General features: G+C 48.0%; 1 protein-coding gene across 1 annotated transcript in view; it reads left to right on the top strand.

Annotated features, from left to right (window-relative positions):
- Window positions 1–949: 949 nt before the first annotated feature.
- Window positions 950–24595, top strand: part of LOC119397384 (prickle planar cell polarity protein 3) — a 541771-nt gene continuing 518125 nt past the window's right edge. The window contains exon 1 of the mRNA XM_037664815.2: window positions 950–1097. Within this exon, the coding sequence (XP_037520743.2) occupies window positions 1051–1097 (47 nt within the window). The 5' untranslated portion in view covers window positions 950–1050. The remainder of the gene's footprint in view (window positions 1098–24595) is intronic.

Below are 24595 nucleotides of genomic sequence, written 5' to 3'. Positions count from 1 at the left end.
GGTAAGTGATATAGACATGCTCATTTCTCTTTACGAGGGTCTTCAGAAGTTTCGTGACACTTAGACCTGCAGTGTTACTCGGGGCTTATCGACTCGAAACGACAGGAGATAACCGTTGCTTTCTTCGTCTCTAAAGGGGGGGGGGGGGGCTGTTATCGTCAAAGGGCTCGCCGAAAGGAGTCAGCTGGTCCCTGTTGAGAGTCAAAGAAGCGCCGGACTAGGGGTTATTCGCGACGCACGGAAAAGGGAGAAGCAGTCGCGCGCATACACTGCGCAGCCGTGATTGCCGCCTATCTCTTCGCCATCCGTTTCCTGCTGCGCGATTATGTCGACATTGTGGGAAGCACTCCGCCGAGCTCGTCGACGAGCGGCGAGGCAGCGCCCCATCACATACACGCTTCCGCGGAGATCCGCAACTCGCAGGCCGCGGATTGTCGCGGCTGCACGGATTTTTTATGCCTGTCATCCTGCCCCGACTTCCTGCATGCGCAGCTGCATAGCCGGGCGCTGGTTGCCGCTGCGACGCATGCCCGTATGACTGAGCAACGCGTCGAGCTATGCACGGTTGACGGTGGTAACGGGACGATTCGAAAACACGGCACGTGGTTGCGCTTCGTTGCGGTTGCGCCCCCACTATTTTTACCGTTTACTTAGCCGAGTGTATGATATCGTCACGAAGACAACTCAGCATCCCTGAAGTTGTGTTCAACCCCAGTGTATTAACGTAGCCCTTGTTCTGAATTGTTGCTTCTTCGCTTCACCGTATTTCCCGGTCAGTGGTGTTATATGTGCTGAATTTCTCGATTCCCGTGGGTTTGAATCAACTCGTTCGTGTGGAATACTGTGCCGCGGACTGTCGAAACGTGCTCTTCTTCGCCCGTGCGTTGGGTTGCCAACAAAAAGCAAGTGCCTGGTGGATACACGAGGCCTGCGTTCGGCGCGCTGCTGTTGCTGCCAAAATCGTGAAGTGCTGTGCGTGTGGGGTGCTTGCCATGTTAAAAATTAACAGCGCTTCGTGGAGAGAACGAAAAGACTAGCGCGCATCTCGACATGTCGGTCACGTTCCAGACGCCGCCCCATTTGGAAAGCCTCATCGAGTGAGTTATTTCTGGTGCAATTGTTGCCGATACTTTACTTTTGCTGTGCTTTATTTGTTACAAGTGGCGCGCTATGATGTGTTGAAGAAACGTCATGTATAGTACTAAAGAAGTGCCAGTAGCGTTGTTGCTTGATTTAGTTTTTCGGCACTTGCCGCTTTGATCAGAGTCTAGGAACACGTTATTCTAATTAGAAACTGACTGATCAAATATTACACGGAAGTACGACTGAACGGCTGTTGACGGAAGAAGGTTACGTGCGGTGCTTCGTTCCTAATGTGAGAAACCGCATCCCTTAGACTCTGATCATACATAAAGACTTAAAAAGGCGCACAGAAAGCTAGACGTGTAATTGCTCATGATGGCGATGCCCATTAATCGAAAATAAAATCGTGTTACACGGTTTCATTTTCGACTGAAGGAAGGCGTCTACGCTTGCGTGCGTACGCCGGCGCTCATAGACGAGCGCGGTTACCCGCGATCACGATTGTGGCAATATTGTCACGGCTCGTCAGAGAGTAGCCTTCATCGAATGAAGTGGTGCAATGCGAATCTACTGCTAAGAGCCGCCTTTTCCATAATGAACAGAAAAATTGCGTATGCCGTTCTTAAAGCTGAAGAAAGAAAGTTCGAAATTCAGAAGACGGAAAAGTGTCTGCGTTGATACCGAAAGGCATAAGCAATACAGGTGTTGTGTCGCACGTGTTTACCGTCGCGAAAATTCACCATGCCGAAGACAAAAACGATGTCGTCGACCGTACCCTCCCAGTGCAGTCCGAGTATTTTTGGGGACTCGCCGAAAGTTTCTGCGCACCAATATGCAGATGCCTCGAACATGCTTCCACCAGCCTTGATAGCATATGGCAGGCGAGGTGTCGCGCTGCTAGGCTCGATGAAGTGGGTACGATTGCCGGCCACGGCGGCCGCGTTCCGACGGGGGCGAAACGCAAAAAAAAAGAAAACAAAAACAAAGAAAAAAAACAATCCGTGTGCACACGTTTATGTGCACGTTGAAGATCCGTAGGTAATCAAAATTAATCCGGAGTACCCGATTACAGCGGGCTTCATAGTAATATCGTGGTTTTTGTGGAAACGACGATATTATTACTGTGGAAACACCAGAAATGGTCATCAGCATGCTTCCTGAAGCAATGCAATTGCGACCGCAAATCCATGTAGTTCTTCCGTCAAGGCCCTGCTTATCTCCGGCACGAGTTCCTCGCCTGCCGACACCGTGACGTCACGATCGCAAGCTGCGGTCTTAACATGTTCCAGGTAGTGCTGGTTGCAGCTGTAGATTCCGGAAAGGATGTGATAAGGATGACAACGTTGTCAATGTTTCCTTTTTACCTAGGCGACATCAAAACAGGACAATAAGGCATTGTCCGCCGATAACACCAGTGCTGCTGCTGTTGCCGATATTTCCTGCCTTTTCCTCTTTTGAGACAGCCTTGAGCCATGTGGAGCTCTAAAAATGACAGTTGACCTGGTTTCACAGCACTCCGATTTCATTTCTATCCACTGAGCTACCCGTTTTTGTTTGTTACTTATCTGACTGTGTCGCATGTTATGTAACGCTAATTTCTGCTTGTGTGATGACGAATGACGTTCTTTGTACTGCTCCTATATTTCGTACACCGAGTTGTGTGTGACATCAGTGATTGGCAATAGTTACAGCTGGTCCCAGGTCAGAGACTGTCGTTGATTGCGCTCGTGTGACGTGATTCAGTGATGAACGCATGACCGCACATGGCTCAGCAAGGGGACGTTTCCGGCGTTGTTTACATTTTTATTTGCTTCTTATTTCGGTTATGATAGTCGCAAACGTTGCATGCAGAGAAAAAAAATTGTTTTGATGGATGTTGCAGATGTTTGTCTGACCATAGGTCTATAAAACGCTACTCCGACGTGATATTAATGAGAACTAACAGACAATATTGCCAAGGAAAGTATAGGGGATGTTATTTGCAGTAATTAGGATATAAATGTGAAGAAAGTAAAGTGAACGAAAAGATACCTTGCCACCGGCAGGGACCGAACCTGCGACCTTTGAATAACGCGTCCGATGCTCTACCACTGAGCTACGGCGGCGGTCATCCTCTCGTCCACTTTATGGGGTATATATGTGCATTTAAGCCTAGGAGTGTTAGTCAGCGCCGATCGCAGCCATGGCGGCGAGTGTTAAAAACGAGACCTTAAAAAGTTATCTCCTTTTCTTTACTCCGACGTGAAGATGATGACCTCAGCTGGTATATGTTGCTTGCGAGGGTGGCCGCCGCACGATCTAAGCTTGGTACTACCATGACGACCACCTATGATATGATAATTTTAATAAACAGAAAATTGGTCACCTTGATGCGGTTTAATGTAGGAAGAGGATCACGAAACAGACACGGGGGAAGAAGAGTAGAGACTACGACGCATGTAGCCACTTGCAACAGATACCAATTAAAAGAAAATAACGAACAAAAATAGCTTATATCTATTATGTCGCGCATGCATACGCAAGGCGAAAAACAAACAAAGGCTCCAAAATTAAGTGAAACCTTTCTTATTGAGAGGGATAGCTCAGGACGCGTCAGCCAGCCGACGATTTTGCTGCTCCGTAAAGAGCTAGCTTTTTCAACGCGATAGCGTTAAAGAGCTCGTCTAGCAGAAATTCCGGTGTCAGCGCCGGCGGCGGCGTTGGTTGGGGGCGAAAATTCGGCGTTGTACAGATGCAAATCTGTACAACGCCGGCGTTGTACAGATGCAAGCAGGTTGTCTACTACAGAGCCACGCCAGTACTTGAAACTGCTTCGGAAAGACAGCCTGTGCAAATACCGTGTAGTGGGAGGGGTCTTCTTAAAGGGACACTAAAGAGCAAAACGATTTTTCTCGTATTAGTAAACTACTCTTTCACGACACCAAGATCACCACGCTTGCTGCGAGAAGACGCTTAGTTAGCGAGAAATCGTGCAAAAGGAAAATGTGGGTGGCGACGCCACCTTGAAGTTTCCGCACCATTCGCCGTGACCGTCACATATTATGACGGCGCCTACTAGGGCCTACGTAGTTCCTAAACTGTAAAAATGAAGTGCACTGTCCTCTGAAGGGACCATAGAATTAACATACCAAGTTTGAGGAAATTTTTTTTGAGCCAATGCCGCCAAATTACGATAAGTACACTTTGAAATCCGTGACGTCACGCGTGAACATTTTGGCGCGATATTTAAAAATGGAACTTTGACCTTCATTTGCTCCTTTATTAATATACCTATGATGGTGAAATTAACGTCATTATAGTTCTCAAAGTACAATTTATCAATGTAAACCGATTCGTTGTTTCTCTTTAGCGTCCCTTTAACGCGTGTAATATTGCGTGGCAGAAGCGTAGAATTGCATCAGGCGTCCAAAATGTCAATTGAAAAACGAGTGGGTGGTTTAAAGCTACCCACTCATTACAAAGCGCTGAGGCATAATTAATCATCATTATGAACAACAGCATCAACAAGTTCGCAGCTGCGCGTGGCACCACGGACGTGTAGTGGGTACTTCGCAAATTCGCAAACGGAACAATTATGACGTAGTTGGCACTTCGCTACTGTACTTGCAGTATAGAATCCTAGGATAGTTTGAAACGGCCAGTGCTACACTCACAGACATTCATTTCCTTGCGGCACAGTTCAGGTGTCCATGAAGCGAAGACAGGATTGTGACTGAGAAGGCGACGCGCACGGGGCCCGATTGCGCTATCGCGTTCTACCCTTGAAGGCCAAGGCCAAACGTACTCCAAAACGTTTTAGCCATACATGCCTGAAAACGAGTCAGCGCTTAAATTAAAACATTTTAAAAAATATTTATTACCTCTTAGCAGACCTTAAAGCAGTCACATGACGTTCGCCTTTCTCTCGGGTACACATTCACGACACCGTATATATAAGATATTTGTTTTTCAACTCGACATCATTTGTAAGTGCCCGCACGTGACGTATATTCCACTCTTCACCCTCCACGTTTCTGTCGCGCTCTTTCTCAAAGATAATTTTTACAGGAACTGCTGGCGTGAAATACAGTCACTCGCCACGCCAAGATTACGGCTGCAGGTTTATCTTATAGCTTGATCAAATTGTCTCCATGCTCTTTATTCTTGCTGTGAAGGTGCAAAATATTCATCAGTGTTGTTTCCTTCTTTCTTCCTCAATCCTACATTGGGCTCTTTCGTTGGTTGTAGCGAGGGTAGTCTTCAAAATAAATATATATGTCCGCATTAGTTGATGGATAGATAAGTAATTCCCTTATCTGCCTCGATGATTACGGTTATATCGAAATTACGTTTTGAGTTACATAACGTCGCATTTACGAATTTTCATTCATTACCTAAAGAAGCGGCTAACAGCGCTATAACACTTATATAGAACACTTTAATAAGACGGCAGGACACCTCCTGGTGCCACTGACGTTCAAATGATGTGCCCTGCAAGCTACACTCAGCTGCTTTGATGACAGACCGTTCTCTGAGAGAAAAACACGGAGAACTTGGCCTAAACATTCTTGCGCGTGCATGAGGGCACAGAAGCGCGAGGAGACTTCTTGAACACGACTGGACTGCACAAATGCTTGCAACTGTTAGCGGAATGTTTGCAAGTGTGCTCATATTGGTTGCCTCTTCAATAATTTTCTCACTTCCCCGTTTGCGTCGTCCATCGTACTGCCTCGTCCAGGCCCGTAGCCAGCCCCCCCCCCCCCCCGAAATTTTTATGATACATGGTGTTTTACCAAAAATAAATAATGAAAATTGGCGGCTTTCTCAAATAGTCAAGACTTTCAGCAAGTGCCCCCCCCCCCCCCCCCGAAAAAAATTCCTGGCTACGCCTGGCCTCGTCCCTTCCCCATGTTGGTGGTAGTGAGACCGGTGCACCTTAGTTAACCTCGTAGCCCTTCTGTCTCTTTTCCTTTCCGTCTCTGAGCCCCAACCGAAACGCTCCGTATAGCATTACAAAAATTCCACTTGTTTCCTCACAGTATCCATACCCTGCCACGGCGTTCTAGTGGTTACGGTACTCGACTGCTGACCCGAAGGTCACGAGGTCGAGGTCACGGCCGCATTTTTGATAGTGCCGAAAATGCTTGAGGCCCGTGTGCTTAGATTTAGGTGCACGTTAAAGAACCCCAGGTGGTCGAAATTTCCGGAGCCCTCCACTTCGGCGTCCCTCATAATCATATCGTGGTTTTGGGACGTTAAACACCAGCAATTATTATATATTACGGTATTCATATGGAGTCCATGTGTTTCCGATATAGCTGCCATATATTTTCCGTAATTTTTACGGAAACGCATGGAATTAGTGGAACTCTATGTAGAACATTTCACTTGGTATCTAGTAAAATTAGTCAAATTCGTCTGGCTGTTTGTGACGTCAACACACGTAAGAACCCGAAAGCGAACGAACAGCGCTGTCGACACGTGCCCGGTGTCGATACACGCTCGCTTCGCGCATGGTTCGGCAAGAACGGAGCCACTAGGGCCTGAAATCGCTTCCGCCGCTACGACAGTCGCAACGCTAACTGCAACTTCCATTTCCCCTTAGAACCGTCTCTCCTACATCCCCCTTTTGCTACTTTCTCAACTCTCCACTGACGCCTTCGTTTTCTTTTTGCTTTAATTGCCCGAAACTCCTGCTCTTAGCCCAGTGTGCGCGGCACCCGCAGTCGAGGAGTTCAGTTCGGCACCTATGTTTAGAACCCGTAGGAGTGGCGGAATAGTTGAAAGAAGGAGGGGTTGAGAGAAAGGGCCGGCCGCAGCGTATATCGGGAGCACAAAGAGAAAGCGAAGAAAGCAAACAAGGGAACGAACCAGTGGAGATAACGCCGAGAAGAGAAACAGAACGCCACAGGAGAGCACCAAGAAAACGCAGCGGGCAATAACGGCAAAAAATACGCCAAAGAAAAGCTAACGAACCCCACATCGAGCTTGCGGCAAGACACTCACCGGGGTTGAACACGGGAGTGAGCGAGGGGCTTGCTTGGACGTATGGTCGCGCGACTCTAGCGAGGGGATGCACCTCGCCGCCGCGTCACTAAACCAGCACCGAAGAGTCGAGCTCCCGCGGTTGCCTTCCGCGTGAACGTCTCCAGAGTGTTTCGACCGTCGTATAAGTGCCTCCTGGGAGCCACGGTCCCTCTTCCACGGTCATCGATCTTCACCGCTCAACCTCTTGTAGCAGTGCGCGCTCTGTCAACGTCTTCTTCATCTTCCTACTCTCAAGATATACTTCGGGAAAGAGGCGTGGAAGAGGCTGATTGTTAGGGGCGCAAGCGGGAATAGTTTGGAACGACGCCACTCCGGACCTGGCTGCAAAGGTGTGCAACGTGCGGGCAAGCCGCAGACCGCTGCGAGGATTGCGCCCACGTGCCTTGTTTCTCGAAGTCACCGTTATAGCTTTTCGACTCTGAAACCCTGTGTGGACCTGGGTGAGACGTCGGTCACCTTTTAACCCTATACCTCTTGGTTAGTGCACGCGACAGGTGTGCGTGATTTACGACTCGTATCGCCAGTGCTGTGAAAGTTGATGAAACGGCGCCGCGTGCCCGCGATTGTCAAGCGTCCATTGTGAACGGAGTTTTGTTTTCGACGGCAGTTTCAGTCTGCGTGCAAGAGATGTCCATGCTATGCTGTCAGAGACAGAGGACGACGCATTTGCAACTTGACTGCTGAATGTTGTGGAACCGTTATCTCATCCTGACTGACCCCATATCGGCCGAGTTGCCCTCTATAGGAGAATAGCCTCATTACGCTAGCAAACGTTATCTTAACCTGCTTTATCAGCGCCGCCAAGGCACAGAGAAAATTGCAGTGCGGGTGAAGCAGCTGCTTTTCGAAATCGCTTCATTGGTACGCAGCGCTTCATTACGAAGATCCAGTTGCACTTCAGAAAGATTTTTATGGAATCTTGCAAACACTCAAGAATAACTGGCAAGCAATAAAGAGTCGTGAGGAGCAACGGGAACAGCCAGCCCACAAGGTTGTTGTTATTGCACCTGTTGTTATTGGGCTTGCAAATGTAAAACGGTCACGGAAAAAAAAGTAAGGTTGGAGTGGGAAGACTAAAAAGGGCTGCTTGACATCTTTCACCAGGAAAAGCTCCAGCATCTGCTTTAGCGCGTCACTCAAGCTCCAGCCTCTTCAGAGTCATAGTAGAGAAACAGGCCTCAACTGCGTCTGCCATTTCTGTATCGAGCACGGTGCTAAAGTTCGGTGTTAAGATAATTATTCCTGTAGAGAGGTGCCCGTTGATTGGACAGTAGATCTGCATATTACCTGCGACTGTTTAGTATGACCTCGTTATAACATGGCGATGTGACTGTAATGCAACGAGAAAAAGATAAACGCCAATGAGCACCGTTATCTGCAACCTGATAAACACACTGAAATCGGCTGTTATCTCATCACCCTTTCGGGGAAGCTCCACAAAGGGGATCGGTGTTGGTGTTCAACTCGGTTCGCCAATTGTGTGAGAAAAGAGCACTGCGTACTTTCTCGCATGTGATCAGTGATTGAATAAGTGAGGTGAAAGCAACTTGTCAAACCAGCATTGCGGAACATCTGCTACGTCGTGAGACTCTTGGGTCAGGAACTAACTTTGGTGTCAACGCCATCGTGTATAATCCCGGAAGGGCGGTCGCGAAGCTCCAACATCTTGGTCCTCCTGCGACGACACCAAATGTGAACCCGGGAGAACATCGAAAAACAGTCTACGACGTGGTTGTTTAGACTCAGAAGACAGTTGTCCTTGAAGTGGGCCCTCTAGAAGGAGCCTGCCGGGTTGCTTTGACATTTCCTGGCGGAAGCGTCAACGTCTTCAAGAAGACCTCTACTATCGGGTCGAACCTCAAGGGGCCATCGGATCAGATCGGATCACGACAGAATGGCGGCTCTCGTCAGAGCCCGGTGCCGAAAAAAGAAGTCTAAACAGTGAGTCTGCCCATTGCACTGCTTTTCTTTTCTTTTCTAAGAATTTGCTGACTTTTTTTTTTTGTTTTGCACATTCAGTCCTGTCGCTGATCGTACGCACCAGTTAGGAACAGCGATTTCTGGCCATGAACCAAAGGAAACATCGGCGGCTGCTTCCTGCGCGCGACGTTTGATCGCGTCTGTTTTATGTCCAAAAGCTCGACCGGCAATTGGCTGCTCAGTGGAGCGTGTTCCACGTTTCGCTCGACACGGTGCACTGTCGCCCTCGTTTAGACGTCTCTAAGAATAACTCGTAGGTAGAGAATAGAGAAGCCACCAGCTTTTCTCCTTTTTTTTTCAGTAATCGTGGCAAGTGGTGCAGGATACTAGGGGTGTGCGTATATTCGAGTTTCGAGTTCGAATCGAATAGTTCCAAATCGAATAATTCGATTCGATTTTCGGATAGCTAGTATTCGAAGTTCCGAATAATTCGACAGGATGAATATCTAAAACGCGACAAAGGCCAATGGCGCAACTTGGTTAGGATGCGGTGGCTAAAACTAACGCTAACGTCGCCTTTCGTTAAACTTTCAGCGACATCCTGGTTCAAAAGCGAGCGCACGTTGATCTTAAAGACGATTATGCCATTTCCGCACGTAGAAAAACACATGAGAAAACTGTCATGTCCTTAACAACATCGCTCCCGAAACGAAGGCACGGACTTCTTGCGTAGTTCGGTCGCATATGCCGCACGCGCCGTAAGACGACCTGACTTTGGCCTGCGAAACCCTCGGTGATTGGCTTTGCATGTCAAAATTTGTTCACGCTGGGCAGTCGCCACTGCCGCACCAGCACCACTAGTTCAGGAACTCCAATCGTTCCGGCGCGCAGCTAAAACGCTGCTGTGAACGGGCGCCCGAAGACTTGGGCTCGGAAGCACCAGTGGCGATGAAGCACAAGATTACCGTTGTCAGATGAGCCGTATTGCGCAACCATAGGGAAAGAAAACTAGCTACCTTACCCCCATCTGTTAGGAGGTTTGGAGTGGCGCTGCTGACTGGAATGGCGAGCTCTTCTATCAACATAGCTTGCGCGCCCATAAAATCTGAAACAAAAGCCACTCTCGAACAAGTGCGTAATGAAGCTGTCGGCACGCCGTAGCGTCCCTGATTTTTGCTTTGTCTTGCCGTAAATGGCGGCTACACATTTCGTGTAATGTATTGATTCGATATTCGATTCGATATTCGATTCGATATTCGTTATTTTTGCCGTTATTCCGCACTAGTTCGATTCGAATTCGATTCGAGGGGAAATTTCACTATTCCGCACACCCCTACAGGATACGCGTGACCTGAGGATGTCGTGGAATCGGGCAAATCGGTGACACGACAAAAGCTCGACATATGAGCAATTCGCAGATTATTTGAAACATGAATAATCTGCCTCCTTATAATTGAATTGAATTTTATTGAAAATTTGTTTCTCTTGAAGGTGAAGTTCGCGAAGTACCTGTAAATGTTGCTTTAATGTTACTCGGAATAAGCGCTCAGAGAAGTTAAGGGAGTTGCCTTTACCGAATTGCCGTTCGATGTTTGTTCGTTCGATCGCTGTTTGTCGGTGAACGACCTGCTTATTTTTTAGCGTAGACTTCCAAGTATAGCTCTAAAATATGTGGACACGATGACAATTTGAATTTTTAAAATGCAGTTTGAAGGCTCTCTGCTAAAGGCTATGTTCCGAACTGTCCATACTTTCCCATTTAACCCGACATATTTTCCATGTGGAAACTTAAGGAACTGAGGGCTCTTGCGTATTCACGTTACTAACTGTGGCCGAAAGGGTTTCTTGTGAAGTATCGACATTGAATATTAAATGCAAATGTATACGTTCAAGTTATAGCGTTACACAGATTTCACTTAACCCGGGCCGTATTCTCAGCAACCTGGCAAAATTTACTTTCTGCGCCGCCATCTGAGGCCACCAAGACCAAACTGCCGGCCAAGTGCTAATAAAGTTTCTCCTCTCTCTCTCTCTGACGCAGAATAGATGAATTGCTCGAAAGTTTGCACAAAAATAAAACATTATTGTTCACTTGACACGACCCGCCGCAATAGCTCAGCGGATGTGGGTCGCTGTTTCGACCTGGCAACCTGCGAGCGGAGGTTTCTCCGTTAGGGGGAGCGAAGTTCGAATCGCGTATGCTGGCAACACTGTTTGCATTTCGGTGTAAAAAGATACAAAAAAATGTGTGTGGGGAGAGGGGGGGCGGACGCATATGCAAGAACACTGGCGCACTTATATGTAAGTTCACTTCAGAGAAAGCCGGCCAGGTGGTCAGGTATAGACCGATGTTCCTTACCTCGGCACGTCCTCACAATCAGGTCACGATCTTGCCACTTGAAATCCTCTACAATTCAATCACATAACCCTTGCGATGCCTATAGAGTTTGTCTCAGCCATGCATATGGACTTTGTTCTTGAAAGATTTGTGCGAATATCGTTCCAGTACGATGTAGGAGCTATGCAGCAGTTCTGTAGCTTATGTAAAGCAACATGGAAAGTGCCTCATACGGAGCTTCGTGCATCCACTTCTTACAGATGAATAGCTGTCACTCTTTGATGAGTGTTTCCCACTTAGGCTCGAAAGGGCAAAAGTCTGAGCTAGTTTCTATGTCTGAGCTAGTCTGAGCTAGTTTCTAAATAACAGCACATCCCTTTTTTTCGAGGTCGTAGTGTTTTCCCGTATTTTTGTGCACCGAACAGATTTAATGTCCTGGTTTAATGTGTCCATTTGGTGTACTCTCTATCGAAGTATGGTTTTCTTTGCTACGAAAGGCCGCGCGTTATTACATTACTACACGCGTCTCCAGTTAGCCAAATGAAGTACTCGCGGTTCTTGAAAATCGCGGGAAATTGAAGCGCATAGCGGTGGCGTACTTCGCGCGTTCTCCCAGTAGTATTTTTTTTCTTGCGCTCTGCAAAAAAAAAAAAAAAGGCTGACAGCGCTTTCCTTTCGCTTTCAAATGCGAGCGTTGAACCTCACTCTTCTTGGTAAGAATTCCACAGCCTAAAAAGACGAGGAAAAAAAAAAAAGAGAAACAACGTTGTTGCGTTTGTTTCGGTGATGTCGTGATTGCATTCGCTTCAACTACGTCAGGGCCGCGAAGGTTGCTTGCGTTTGCAGATATCTCGAGCTTGCATCCTCAGCGAAGTTAAAAAGAAAGTGAGAGAAGAATGCTCCTTGACTAGTGCTATAGCCGGTATCTTCGCCTGCAGCTGTACATCTATATATAAAGACCGCCCGCCTATTTTAAGGCTATGCGTCCAAACTACCGCAAATTGCCTCCTAAATAGCGCTAAGTGCTGGCTACGTAGGGGCAAGGTTATCTTAACGGGCGAACAAATAAAGCGAACACCACAGACGCATACTTTGCGATCTCAGAAGGGGGACTACTGCTTATGCGATAAATAAGGAAACATCGCGATTGCCCGTAAGTGATTGCTGGAGCGAAGCATTAGCGAAGGGTGCTTTGAAGTTAGACGAGCTAGTCTGAAGTTATACGCTTGCCGTTGCCTTCCTAAGTCCCTGTTTAAGTTACGCGATCGTATTTCAAGTATTAAGGAACAGGCTACGCTAAGCTAAGTCAAATGTTTGAAAAAAAGAAAAGTCGTGGAGAAGCGGTCGGGCATGCCACAATATTTTTGCGAAGCAAGGTATACCCATAAACGCAAACATTCAGGTTGTTCGTACATTTTTGTTTAACAAAAGAAACTTCGCCAGTAGGACGTATATAAATGGTTCGCAAATGTCACCATTGTTTTTTTGTTTCGCATAAATTGTAGCGCCTTGAAGCTAAACCGAGTTAGTTGCAAAGACGTCGGCAAAATATACGCTTTTTTTTGTAGAGCTATTGAGAAGTCCTAAAATCTGCTACAGTTTTCCATATGCAGCCTCGTGGCCGGGAAGAGACGGCTTGTTCTATCATGAGACAGCGATAATTAGTTCAATTACTTGTCGCCATTATCACGGACTCTTACGCCAATATTGGAACTGTTGTATGTGCCACATGATAGCCGCACGTACGAGAAAGATATATTTTTTTCTAGTTATACTAAAGGCAGTTTTCTGCAACTAGCGATTGCATGAAACCGTATTGTGTCGAAATTTTCTGTATTGTTCTAGCCTCACGATCCCCGGGAAACTAGGATATGTGCGCTGCTGGTCGTCCAATGACAGTGCACAAATTTGGACTGCGTCTATAACAGCACGAAATAAATTATATGGATGTAATAACTGTAAGTCCGCACGTGTACTCATGAAAACATATTTCCCTGTTTATTGTACATTTGGTGCCTGCTTTTTAATTTTTCTTTTTGTTTTCGTAAATTACGGCGCAGAGTATACGGGTTGTCCTCCACGATGACGCAGTGGTTACGGTGCTCCGCCGCTGACTCGAAAGTCGCGGGTTCGATCCCGGTCTTCGCGGTCGTATTTCGAGCGAGGCGAAATGATAGAGGGCAGTGTTCTGTGCGATGTCAGTGCACGGTGAAGAGCTCTACGGGGTTGATATTACCCGAAGCCCTCCACTACGGCGTGCCTCATAGTCATACCGTGGCTTCGGGGGCGTGAAACCCCAGAAATTATTAGTGTTTAAAAGTTGAAGATTAGGTTATTCACTTAGAGGAACCATTTTGCTGGAATCGAATACTAGACCTGCCGCAGTTTATTTAAAGTGAATCATTATTCGCCTTTTCTGGAAGGCGATTATAGTATGTGTTAATACGTGCTGGACGTTCGAATGTACTCCCACAAACGAGACTTTCGAAAGCGTCGAATGCGGGAACAAATATGAAATTCACCAGTTCACGTTTACGCTGGAATAAAAATTAGAAAAGAAAGTTCAGTGTATACTTTTCTGTAACGCTGGTCTATTTATAACCTGTACTGCTGGTTGTACGGATTAATCGCAGGTTCGATTCACGATTGCGGTGGTCGCATTTCTTTAGAAACCAAGTGTGAAATTAGCGGGTGCATTCGTTCAAGAACTTAAATAGGTATCAGCAGTTATCAATAACTTCAGTACGGTTACTTGGTATTCCTCCGGAAAATGTAAATAGACGGCTTGGTTTAGAGAGCCGAGCAGCATCACCTAATAGTAAACTTGATGGTTACTACGCTCTTAATGAGGTCCTGGCTATATCCAGGAAACCAGACGAAAAATGTTCAGCTTCCTGCCCATATCTAGCACTTTAAGCCGGACCTGATTAAGAGTGTAGTATTAGTATACTTCAAGGAAACTGAGTTGGCGATGCCATGCAAAGCCATCGCAGACAACTAGTAGTCTTCTTTTAAAGAGTTACAGACTGAGGACCAATAGTACAAGAAACGCATTAAAGATGTGCAGATATATAGGTGTGATAAAATTCGGGACATTGCAGGCATGTACGATGCGTAGCAGACGCAATACAAGAATGTCTTTGTCCAGTAATGAACACGAAATGAATCAATAATGACGTTGGCAATGATGCTTATTATTGCATACTTCTCCCATTTAAAACTATCTCGCGTCTTCGACCGTATTCAAAAACAGTCGCGTCGCTCCGAGGTGGCGGCTCGATTCGAAAGTGCTCTGCCCCTGCCGGCCCCGCAAAGGTACGTCAACCTGTCCCCCGTGTCGCGTGTGACTCAATCCGGATCCCGCTGTCACCGAGGCACCCAGAGGCGCCCCAGGTAAACAAGCCACATTCCTCGCCGGGGTTCAACTCCCCAGGGTGAACTCTTTCTATTTATCACCCCCGAAGCGTGAAGAAAAATGCACCGTGAAGAAAAATGAGAACATGGAGAAGTCACAAAAATAAAAAAAGGAACGGGCGGCTGTAAGGCGAAAAAGAAAAAAAGAAACAGTGTGAGAACTCGAGGGAATCGAACCCTTTACGCTACTTTTCTTCTGTTTCTCCGTTCCTGGTTTTCTTCGTGCGTTATCGCGTGTATTTAAATGCGCGAGCACTTAAAAAAAGAGTGCCTATGCGTCCTATCTTTCTGTATCTGAGGTTTCACATGTTTTCGAGTCGTATAAACAGCGCGGAGTTCGTCCCGCAGTACATGCGTGCACGGTTGAAGCTACTTTCTTTCTTTCTATAGGTTTTCTCCAGAATTACTTTTACGCTTTCCCGCGCTGAACTTGTTTTCCGGTCTGGCAACATTGTCAGAACACGTTTTTGTGAAGGCGCGAGCTTGTCAGCTGCTCGATGGGACACTGAAGTGCTTTTCGCGTGTCGATATTTATGGCACAGTCGTTTTGCTTGATGGTTTACCTGTTTAGCTGCGGTTTCTCATCCACTGATGCGAGAGCCCCCTGCGCACTAAATGAATGGTGTTGATCGGAAACTTGAGCATCACTTCTAGGCAACCGGTGCCATTGAAACTGCGCTCGTATGAAGCCCTAATATTTGCGGAAAGAAGCGCAGTTAATTTCGACTGATATATTTATTTTTGATTACGAGGTTCCACGTGCGAAAACCAACATGGATGTATGAAACACGCAACTGGGAGGGACTAAGGATTAGCTCAGGCTACTTTGGTTTCCTCAACGTGCGCGGGTGTATTGCATTTCACCAATATCGAAATGCGGCCGTCGTGGCCGGCAATCGAACCGGCGCCCTCGCGCTTAACAGAGTGATAGGGCATCTGCTGGGATATAACAACGGCTATTGATAAAGTGTGATTGTTGACGCTTTCGAATATCGTTGAATAAAGTGTCGTGCAACTTCGTTTTTTGGCACATTTTCTTGCTACGCTTCGGTTCGTCTAGGAAAATACTTCCTTAGAGGCTCTGCGATCTCGGGTCCTACTGTTCGTATGATGAGGCCGCTGATGTCTCTGCTAGGACAGCAATATCGGGGGAAGCGCAATTAGTTGGCTACCTTTTTCGCAACGTGCATTTCTTGTGCTGAAGCAGTCCTCCCAAGCGCAGTGTTCGAGCAAACGTGAGCTTTTCGAAAGAGTCTATCAACTGCATGATTACAGAAGCACAAGTGAGTGGACAGGCGGACGTGATTAGCCCACGCTTTGTGCACTGTCGTCCATTGTATATAGAGTGCCATTGAATCATTACGACTGTAGTCGGATACAAATTTAGAAGTCCGCGGCATTTCCTCCTCTAAGGCGGATGCGCACAAGCCTGCACCAATGAGCGCACATTCCGGAGTGACGTCACAAGCCGGACGGCCGGTGACCCCGCCTTCGGATAACATCGGCGCGTGCATGAGCGGGACTATTTATTTAGTCGCGGAGGCGATCGGCTGCCCCGCTTCGGTCGTCTGGGCGGGGCCTCTCCTGACTTCCCAAGTTGTATCCGACTAGCTGTGTCGCGTCCAGTGACAGATGCAGGATTTTTTCAAAAGCGTTGGACGTTATCTTATGGGAAGTAGGGAGTCAGCTTATGGGAGGAACTGATCGGTCTTCTTCTTGATTGAGGGTACACGTTCAAAAATTAAAAAAAAAATGGAGGGGGAGGGTAGGTCTGCACATCTGAACCCTGTCTGGATCCACCTGAAAGATTGCCGTAGCACGGCGTGTGTTCTCTTGATGCGTAGTAGCTTAATACAAAATGAGGCAGCAGATCGAGTGTGGAAAGAGGAACTCAAGGAAACGATGCTTTTCGACTCCGTTTTTCTTTTACCATCTCCTTATGAGTTATGAACTCGAAAATCTTCACACGAGTGCTTAAAATGCCCATGGACGCTCCAGCATCACGCATACGTATGGGAAATAAGCGGCCGCCTCCCATATATAATGTTTGCTCGTGGTAGAAGTCGATTTTTCTTCAAACAGATAAGCGTGTGGTTAAGCGGCTTCTAGCGTTCATGCAATCGCGACAGTCACCTCGCAGTGTTGAAAAAAGGTCCGAATGAACTATTGTTATCTTGAACAAAAACTGCGCTCCTTGAACGAGACTAAGAGAAAGACAAAAAAGAAAGCGTGAAGCGATGTCCATTCTCGTTTCCCGAAGGCGTAAGAATCTCCCATAAACGCGTAAAACAGTGCACTTGACATTGCTCAGCAGAAAGGTGCAGAGATTGTCACCGTCGAATTGTCGTAAAAAAGGGCCACGCGCATGGACTCAGTGGCCGTTCGCGCGCTGCCTCCAAACTCTCTCCTTCTCCTCATTTTTTTGTTGTTTTATTATTTTTTTTCGTGCCCGCGTGACCACGCAAGTCATTTCGAATAGCGAACAGCGAAAGTTAGAATTGGGTTGTCGAAGGAAAGGCGAAACCTGTTGGTCGTGTATTTTTCCATGTCGTTCCCGCATCCGACCCTGACTCTGTGAAATACGAGGTCGACAGAGAGCGCGGTGGGCAGCTGGCGGCGGTGACTGATTATTATTGCTCTTCCGCGTCAACAAGCGCACTCGGATGGATTTACGGCGATCGCGGCGCAACCCGGCGTTGCTGCGGGAGCTCCCGCTGGGAGGCTGCAGCGCCTTGGCGAGCACGTTTCTTCGTATGCACAGACAGCTGTCCCCTCCGTGCACGAACTGTCTTACCTTTAGTTCGGTTCTTTCAGTCGGTGTCGCTTCTGTAACCAAGCGGTGACTTCGTGCTTATTTGTAACTCTTGTACTCGTTACCCTGGCGAGCGTTGTCGGAGCTATCACTAACGTCTCTATTAAGCATAAGAATGCGAGAAGGTGCAAACGAAGCAGTTTAATCCCCGAGCAGCCATTCTGTTTGCCGTTATTTACGTTATACGCACCTAAATAAGAGCTGCAGCAGATGTTCGTAGAAAGGTGTAATAAGGGGTTCGCCACGGTGGTACAGTGGTTACGGCGCTTGGCTGCTGATACGAAAGGTGCGGGTTCGATCCCGGCCGCGGCTGTCTCATTTCGATGGAGGCGAAATGCAAGAGGCCAGTGTACTGTGCGATCTCAGTGTACGCTAAATAACAACGGATGATCGAAATTTCGGGAGCCCTACACTACGGCGTGCCTCGCAATCATATCGTGATTTTAGCTTGCGAAACCCGCGATATTAATGAAATGTAAATTGGGGAGAGGTACAGCGATTCTATTTGTCTGTTTGCTTCGTCTGTGGTTCTCTAACTCACGCAGCAAACGAAACGTGTCAAAGAAAGAAACACTTCATTTCGGCGGGAAAATTGCGCAGTGACGAATAGAAAACCATCGTCTGAGGGATGTCGCTCTGTCGTCTGTCGCCGATATATGTGGTTTCGTATACAGCGTGCAAGCTTCGACGTATTTCGAATGGTCTCATTTCTATCGCATCATCCGCTTCAACCGACCCTTAATTCTTCCATCAGCTTAAGGCTCGTTCACAGCTGCGTCTAGCACCGGTCGTACGACCATTTGCGACTGGCGGCAAAAAAAAAAAAAAAGCGACTCAAGGTGACCGACGTTCACACCTGCGTGCGACTTATACCCGTCGACCCCTGCGGTGTTCAACACACAGAATTCACGTCTGTTCGCATGCTATTACGCCGCGAAATACGCTGACATCCTGTTCCTGCGCATCTCATTGGTTCAGAGGTTTGCGACTGCAGTCACGCGACTGAGGAACCGAGCAGCAAGCGACTGCCGAAGTAGTCGCTTTTCGATTAAAGCGTTCATTTGCGACCAATCGTCTTGCGACTAACTTGGTCACGCGACCAGTGCTAGTCACAGATATGAAGGAGCCTTGAATGAGACTTTGCACTATTGTGTCCGAAGGCGACGCTGCTACTGAAGCCGGGCGTAAAGAGCCACTGCAATATTTACACGACTTGACCTGAGCATGGGATATGTACACTTATACATGCGCCGCCCGTAAAGAAAAAAATCCTGCTTCTATGCACCAGTCCCAAACATCAATGACGTCGCGCCGCCACGACGTCTTTGACGTCGGCCAAAGGGAAGCGACACGTGGTGTATAGGCGTTGCCATTTGACGAATATCGAGAGGTGCATTCGTCCACCACACCAGCAGCGGCGCGAGCGCTCTTCCATATTGCTGCGCACCCAGCGATCAAAGACACAACACCGGCATACGGCCGCGTGCACGTGTAAAAACAAACCGGCCGAGTGGTCCGTACTACGAAAGTATATAGAGTGGAGGCGGTTGCCATCACAGAGACAGTTCTGGGGCGCTATTTTTAAGTGGCAGCCGGTCCTATATACTTGCGCGCGTGAGCGCGCTTCGTGCCCGAACTGTTTTACAGTTCTTGCTTTCATTTTTTTTTTCCTTTCCGCGCGCGGTGTTTTAAAGTTATTTCTTGTTGCCGTCTCGAACCCACGCAACAGGCGCTGCTCCCTGGAGCTAATCTCTCATCTCGAACACTTGCCGGGTGGCTGCTCTCGCCGCTGCTGCCGCTGCCTACGTATGGCCGCTGCTGCTACGGCTGATGCATCCTACCCGGTGCTGCCTCAAAAAACCACGTACGTCAGTCGTGGGGCGTCTATACATAAATACGTATCCGTATATATGAAAGGTCCAAGGTTACGGATGGCTGGGAGCGCATGAGGAAATGAACTAAGGATAACAAAGGAAGGGACGGACAGTTCCGGCTGCCGCTGTAGGTTCGTTTGTCTCGAAATCGCCCCATGCACGATGGGTGCGTGTACTTTGTTGTTTGCCGAACAAACATGAGGTTGCGAGTGGGCGCACGGTGAACGAGAGAATGTGCAGGGAAGATTGACCAGAGGCCGCTATCTGTACTCGATGCAAGCTCGAGCTGCGTGAAGCGTTGTAGTAGAAGATATTGAGGCGGCGCCGGCGCAGTGCCTTCCTGGTTTGCCGTGCATGCAAGGTGCATTTCCGAGCGTGTCGTTAAGTGCCATATAATAATGGTTGGGCATTCACGTCCCGATACCACAATATGATTATGAGAGACACCTTAATGGAGGGCTCCGGAAATTTCGACCAGCTGGTGTTCTTTAACGTGCACTTGAACATAAGTACACGGCCTTCTATAGCATTTCGCCTCCATCGAAATGCTGCCGCCGCGGCCGTGATTCGATCCCGCGACATTCGGGTCGTCACGTAAAGTGCCATGGAATGTAACAGCCACGTATGGGAGAGCCTTGTGTTGGTCTCAAGATTTAAAATGAAGCTGTGTGTGGCTAATAATCGAGAAAGACTTTAATTAACCATCGGGGTTGACCAGTGATATACACCGGGGCTGCATGTTTCAGCTTCGCTGGTTAACCATCTGTACAGACTGCTTGGGCGGTGTTTTTTTCCTCTTTATTTTGTTTTCATTGCTTCGGTGCAGACTCCCTCTTAAGTCGTAGGTATTTATATGTATATTACATCTGTGGGGCAAGGCCTGTGTTATGTACGAATTGAAGCAGTGTTTCGTGATGCGTATTATCATGTATGCAATGATGACAGCTGGTCGGGGCACTGTAGCGGAGGATAGGCTTCGCAGTGGGAGACGGGAGCATTCCGACTGAAATCCTGCGCGTGTCCATCGTGGGTGGCATAAATGAACGTGAAACAACTTCGAAGCTTCTTTCCATGCGCTGTGTCGTCGTCCGTCTCATAGAATGTCGTGTGTCGATCTAGAGCACTGGCTTGGTGAGAGGAAAGGCTGGTATTCCACGGGATTGTACAAGGTCACAAGATAATCAATGCTGGCACAGCGCCGCCTCAAGTGGCTTTGGCGTGGAACGGCTAAGCTCGAAGCATGTGGCTTGGATTCCCGGGTATACCGACGGAGTGCAAATGCAAGAATGGTCGTGCAATCTGTAATGCACGCACATTAAAGAAACGAAGAGAGAGAGAAAGAGAGAAATCGCGAGAGAAGTGAAGAGGTAAAAAGGAGGAAGGTTAACCAAGGACGTGCCCGGTTGGCTGCCATCCGCTCTGAGATGGGAATTAATGGAGGGGATGGAAACGGATAAGGGAAGAGGAAATATATTGAAAGAAAAGAACAAAAAATGTAGAAGGTGGAGGTTGAAGTGTAAATTAATGGCAAGGGTGTCAACCAGGATTAAGCCGCGTTGGCTACCCTGCACTGGGGAAGGGGACGAAAAAAAAAAAAACATGGCTGATCCCTCCGTCATAGGAATTGGGATAACACGAAAGTGAAACGTGTCTTCGCAGGCATATCGTTGATCCTTTATTGTACATTTTTATGTGACAGTTTAAGATGTCTATTGGTGTTTCGCAGCTATAGCATCCGTTTGACGTGGACCACGTTGACGCCTAGTGGCACATCTCCATCCCGGCGACTAACGCCCATGATCATGATTTAACCCTTCTGGTAGCTGAAGTTGTTAACATAGACGTGGACACAACATATGGTGAGTCCCACGCAAATGTGGCATCAACAAGCACATAACAAACACAAGTGTTCATAGAACCCACGACTTCCCGAGTCAACAAGTGAGCACCGTAACTACTGTACCACCGCGGCGGCGCTCGAGCTGGAATCAATGTATGTTTGAACGGGACCAATGGCGGTCGCCTCCCTGAGAGCTTTATTGCGGGAACTAAGCCGAACCGCGGGACATGCAGGATGATTGAGGTCGACGTGCTGTGTATATATAAGGGTCCGGGCGGCCATTTTCTGGCGCCCGCTTGTCGCATAGCACTCACACGTATGACTCGGCAGACTCTTTCTGTCTGCCAACTCTATCTCTCAGTGCTTTCCACGCTCACTGTTTGTTTTGACCCCGGCGTCTTGACTGCAACTATACAGCCGCTCACGTTTCTGTGGCACTTGAGCCAAGTCTCAAGGTCGTTGATTTCTGTAGTGTAGCAGAAGCAGCGTTGATTATGTAAAGCCTGTGTGGCTGGCCTCTGGCATTTTGGGCAGCTCGCGGTGTTTGTCAAGCCGATCCCGCGCTGCGCCCAATTGGAGCACACGTAATTTTAATTCAGTGGCTTACTTTTTGTTTATCTACAGGGTAACTGTGTGATGTGTCGTGCAAACGACTAAATTGTCACGTATCACAGTGTGACCTCGTATGCTCGTTGCGGTTTAGAATATCGGGGCTGGTATGTAAAGCTGCGTCCTTTACTGCTGGGCTCGCTCGTTCGCTCGCTCGAACACTCACTCACTCACTCACTCACTCACTCACTCACTCACTCACTCACTCACTCACTCACTCACTCACTCACTCACTCACTCACTCACTCACTCACTCACTCACTCACTCACTCACTCACTCACTCACTCACTCACTCACTCACTCACTCACTCACTCGCTCGCTCGCTCGCTCGCTCGCTCACTCACTCACTCACTCACTCACTCACTCACTCACTCACTCACTCACTCACTCACTCACTCACTCACTCACTCACTCACTCACTCACTCACTCACTCACTCACTCACTCACTCACTCACTCACTCACTCACTCACTCACTCACTCACTCACTCACTGCTGCCTCTCTCTCTCTTGTCAGCAAGTTCTTGCAAGTTCTTTGTCCTCTTATACCATGTGTCATTTAAGCTACAGCCTAATCCTACGGATGACGCAGCGTGCGTCCTGTAACCGACAGGCGTGTCAGGTGCGCGCAAAAAAAACAAAAAACAACAAAAAAACTTCGAAATGTTCACTCCTAACGCAGTGTATAGCATCGCGCAGCGCTGCACTCCACAGCTTTGCGAGCGGCCCGTAAAATAACGCCGCGCAACCTCGACCTCAACACCATTTCCCGGTGCCATGGCCACGGGGCCGTCGGCAGGCCATATCTATGACCGCGCGCTCGCAGCAACGATAGTTCGAGTTGACAAATGATCTTCCGTTTCGTGCACCCCCCCCCCCCTCTTTTTCTTCCTCTTCCTTCGGCCACGCCGGCTGGGTCGACCTTATGGGCGCGTCGGAAATGGAGTCATTTCCTCTCCGCAAATTGGGCTCGTTTGTCCGCTTATCCCCGCGGCCGCTCTGGCGCTTTTCTTCTCTTCTCGTTTCCTTGTCCGCTGCGTGTTTGCATTCCCACTGGTATATGTTTGTCCCGGACCTTTCGGCGGGCGTCGTCGGCGTAAATGTTGACTGCGCCGTCGAGACAATGTACTGCTCGCCCGTCCGTAGCCGCTGCCAACAGCTGCAGTGTACGTCGTACGCGGTGCGACGACCCCTGCTGCAGCCTCGCCGACGCTTATAGGTACGCCCCCGTTCTCCCTGACAGCCGCAGTGCAGGCTATGTTTGCCTCCAAGCCGCCGGGGTTGTTACCAGCGTATGTGTAAGGCGATCGTATACGTGCGAACGTGTCGAAGATGTACAGGCCATGTGTTCACGTGTCAGTACTAACTGTCTGAGCTAAGAAGTCGTGGGCGGTGGACACGTTACCTCTTCCGCGTGCTCTGCGAGTGGTCAAGGGCGCTAATAATAGCGATCTTACTAATATCCTCCCGTGGCAAGGTGCTAAAGGGATACCTGCCGTAAAGCTGTTGCATTCGCGTGCGCGAAACTAGCGGAAAGCGCAATGCTTGCTCTTCACGTATTTCTTGTGCACGAGGTGCTGGGGACTCCGGATCGCTAGCAAATACAGCAGACCAAGATCTCCTCTCAACCGCAATGAGCAGGAACGCGTTCTGCAAGCGTTGTGGTGATTGTTGTTCTAAATCTTTCGAGAAAAAAAAAGAATAAAATGAAATCTGTGGTTCTTAAGGTACGAAACAAGTGCATTACGATTGCGAGGCACACTTTATTATGGCGAACACCGGGTTGCATTTGACTACCCGAAGTTCTTTAATGCGCGCATAAGGTCGCAGTCGGCATGCGGTTGCTGTGGCTTGCATCGAACCAGCGACATTGACCTTGGCTTGGCGATGCCATAGCAGTTGGTTTGTAGATAAAACAATGCTGGTCCTCACTGCTCAGCTTTCATGCTAACGATAATTACACTGATCAGCTTGCTGCGTCGTGGTTTGCGTAGGCAGAAAAGATGAGTGCAAATGATTCACAATTCACCAACGACCTTCAAGTATCGAGTTCATTGAGGTACAAGCGGTCGCACTGAGGATGAATGAGTTGCGCATGGTTTAGGAGCTAGAAGCAGGCAAGCGCCATTGGTTTTTGTCGCTGAAATGTTGAAAACAGGGCCCATATTCACAATAACTCCTTACGCCATAATCGTTCGCCAGAGAAAGCTTCAGCAAATCCTGATCCTGGGCATATCTTTAGCGAATCCGGTTGGTAAGCGGCAAAGAAACACTTAAGTACCAACAGAAAGCTTTGTAAATTAGGACGCATATTTATAATGTGAAGTATACGGTGCATCCAACTCAATACCCATAGATCTATAAACGCGAACATTGCTTGGTTGTTGAAATACTGGCGGTCACTGTAAACTATTACTACTCCCGCCCGCTCACTGATGACGTCTGGATGTCATTTCGGTTTATAAGTACATGCTTATTGACAGAGTTGACATTTACCACGTATAGTCGTTCCTAGCTTTCAAACTGTTCAATTAGAATGTAACGAAAACAATCTTGTCGAGAACCACTCCACTTCTGTCGCTGTTGGACCATTCCTACAAGTGCATTAGCGGTAAATAACCGCCTAAACAATCTGATCACGCAATATTTCTCGTAACTTGAAACGTTGAATAACCTA

This window comes from Rhipicephalus sanguineus, chromosome 6, assembly GCF_013339695.2.
Source record: "Rhipicephalus sanguineus isolate Rsan-2018 chromosome 6, BIME_Rsan_1.4, whole genome shotgun sequence".
NCBI lineage: Eukaryota > Metazoa > Arthropoda > Arachnida > Ixodida > Ixodidae > Rhipicephalus > Rhipicephalus sanguineus.
Note: the sequence above shows the minus strand (reverse complement) of the source record. Positions and strands in the feature narration are given on the sequence as shown.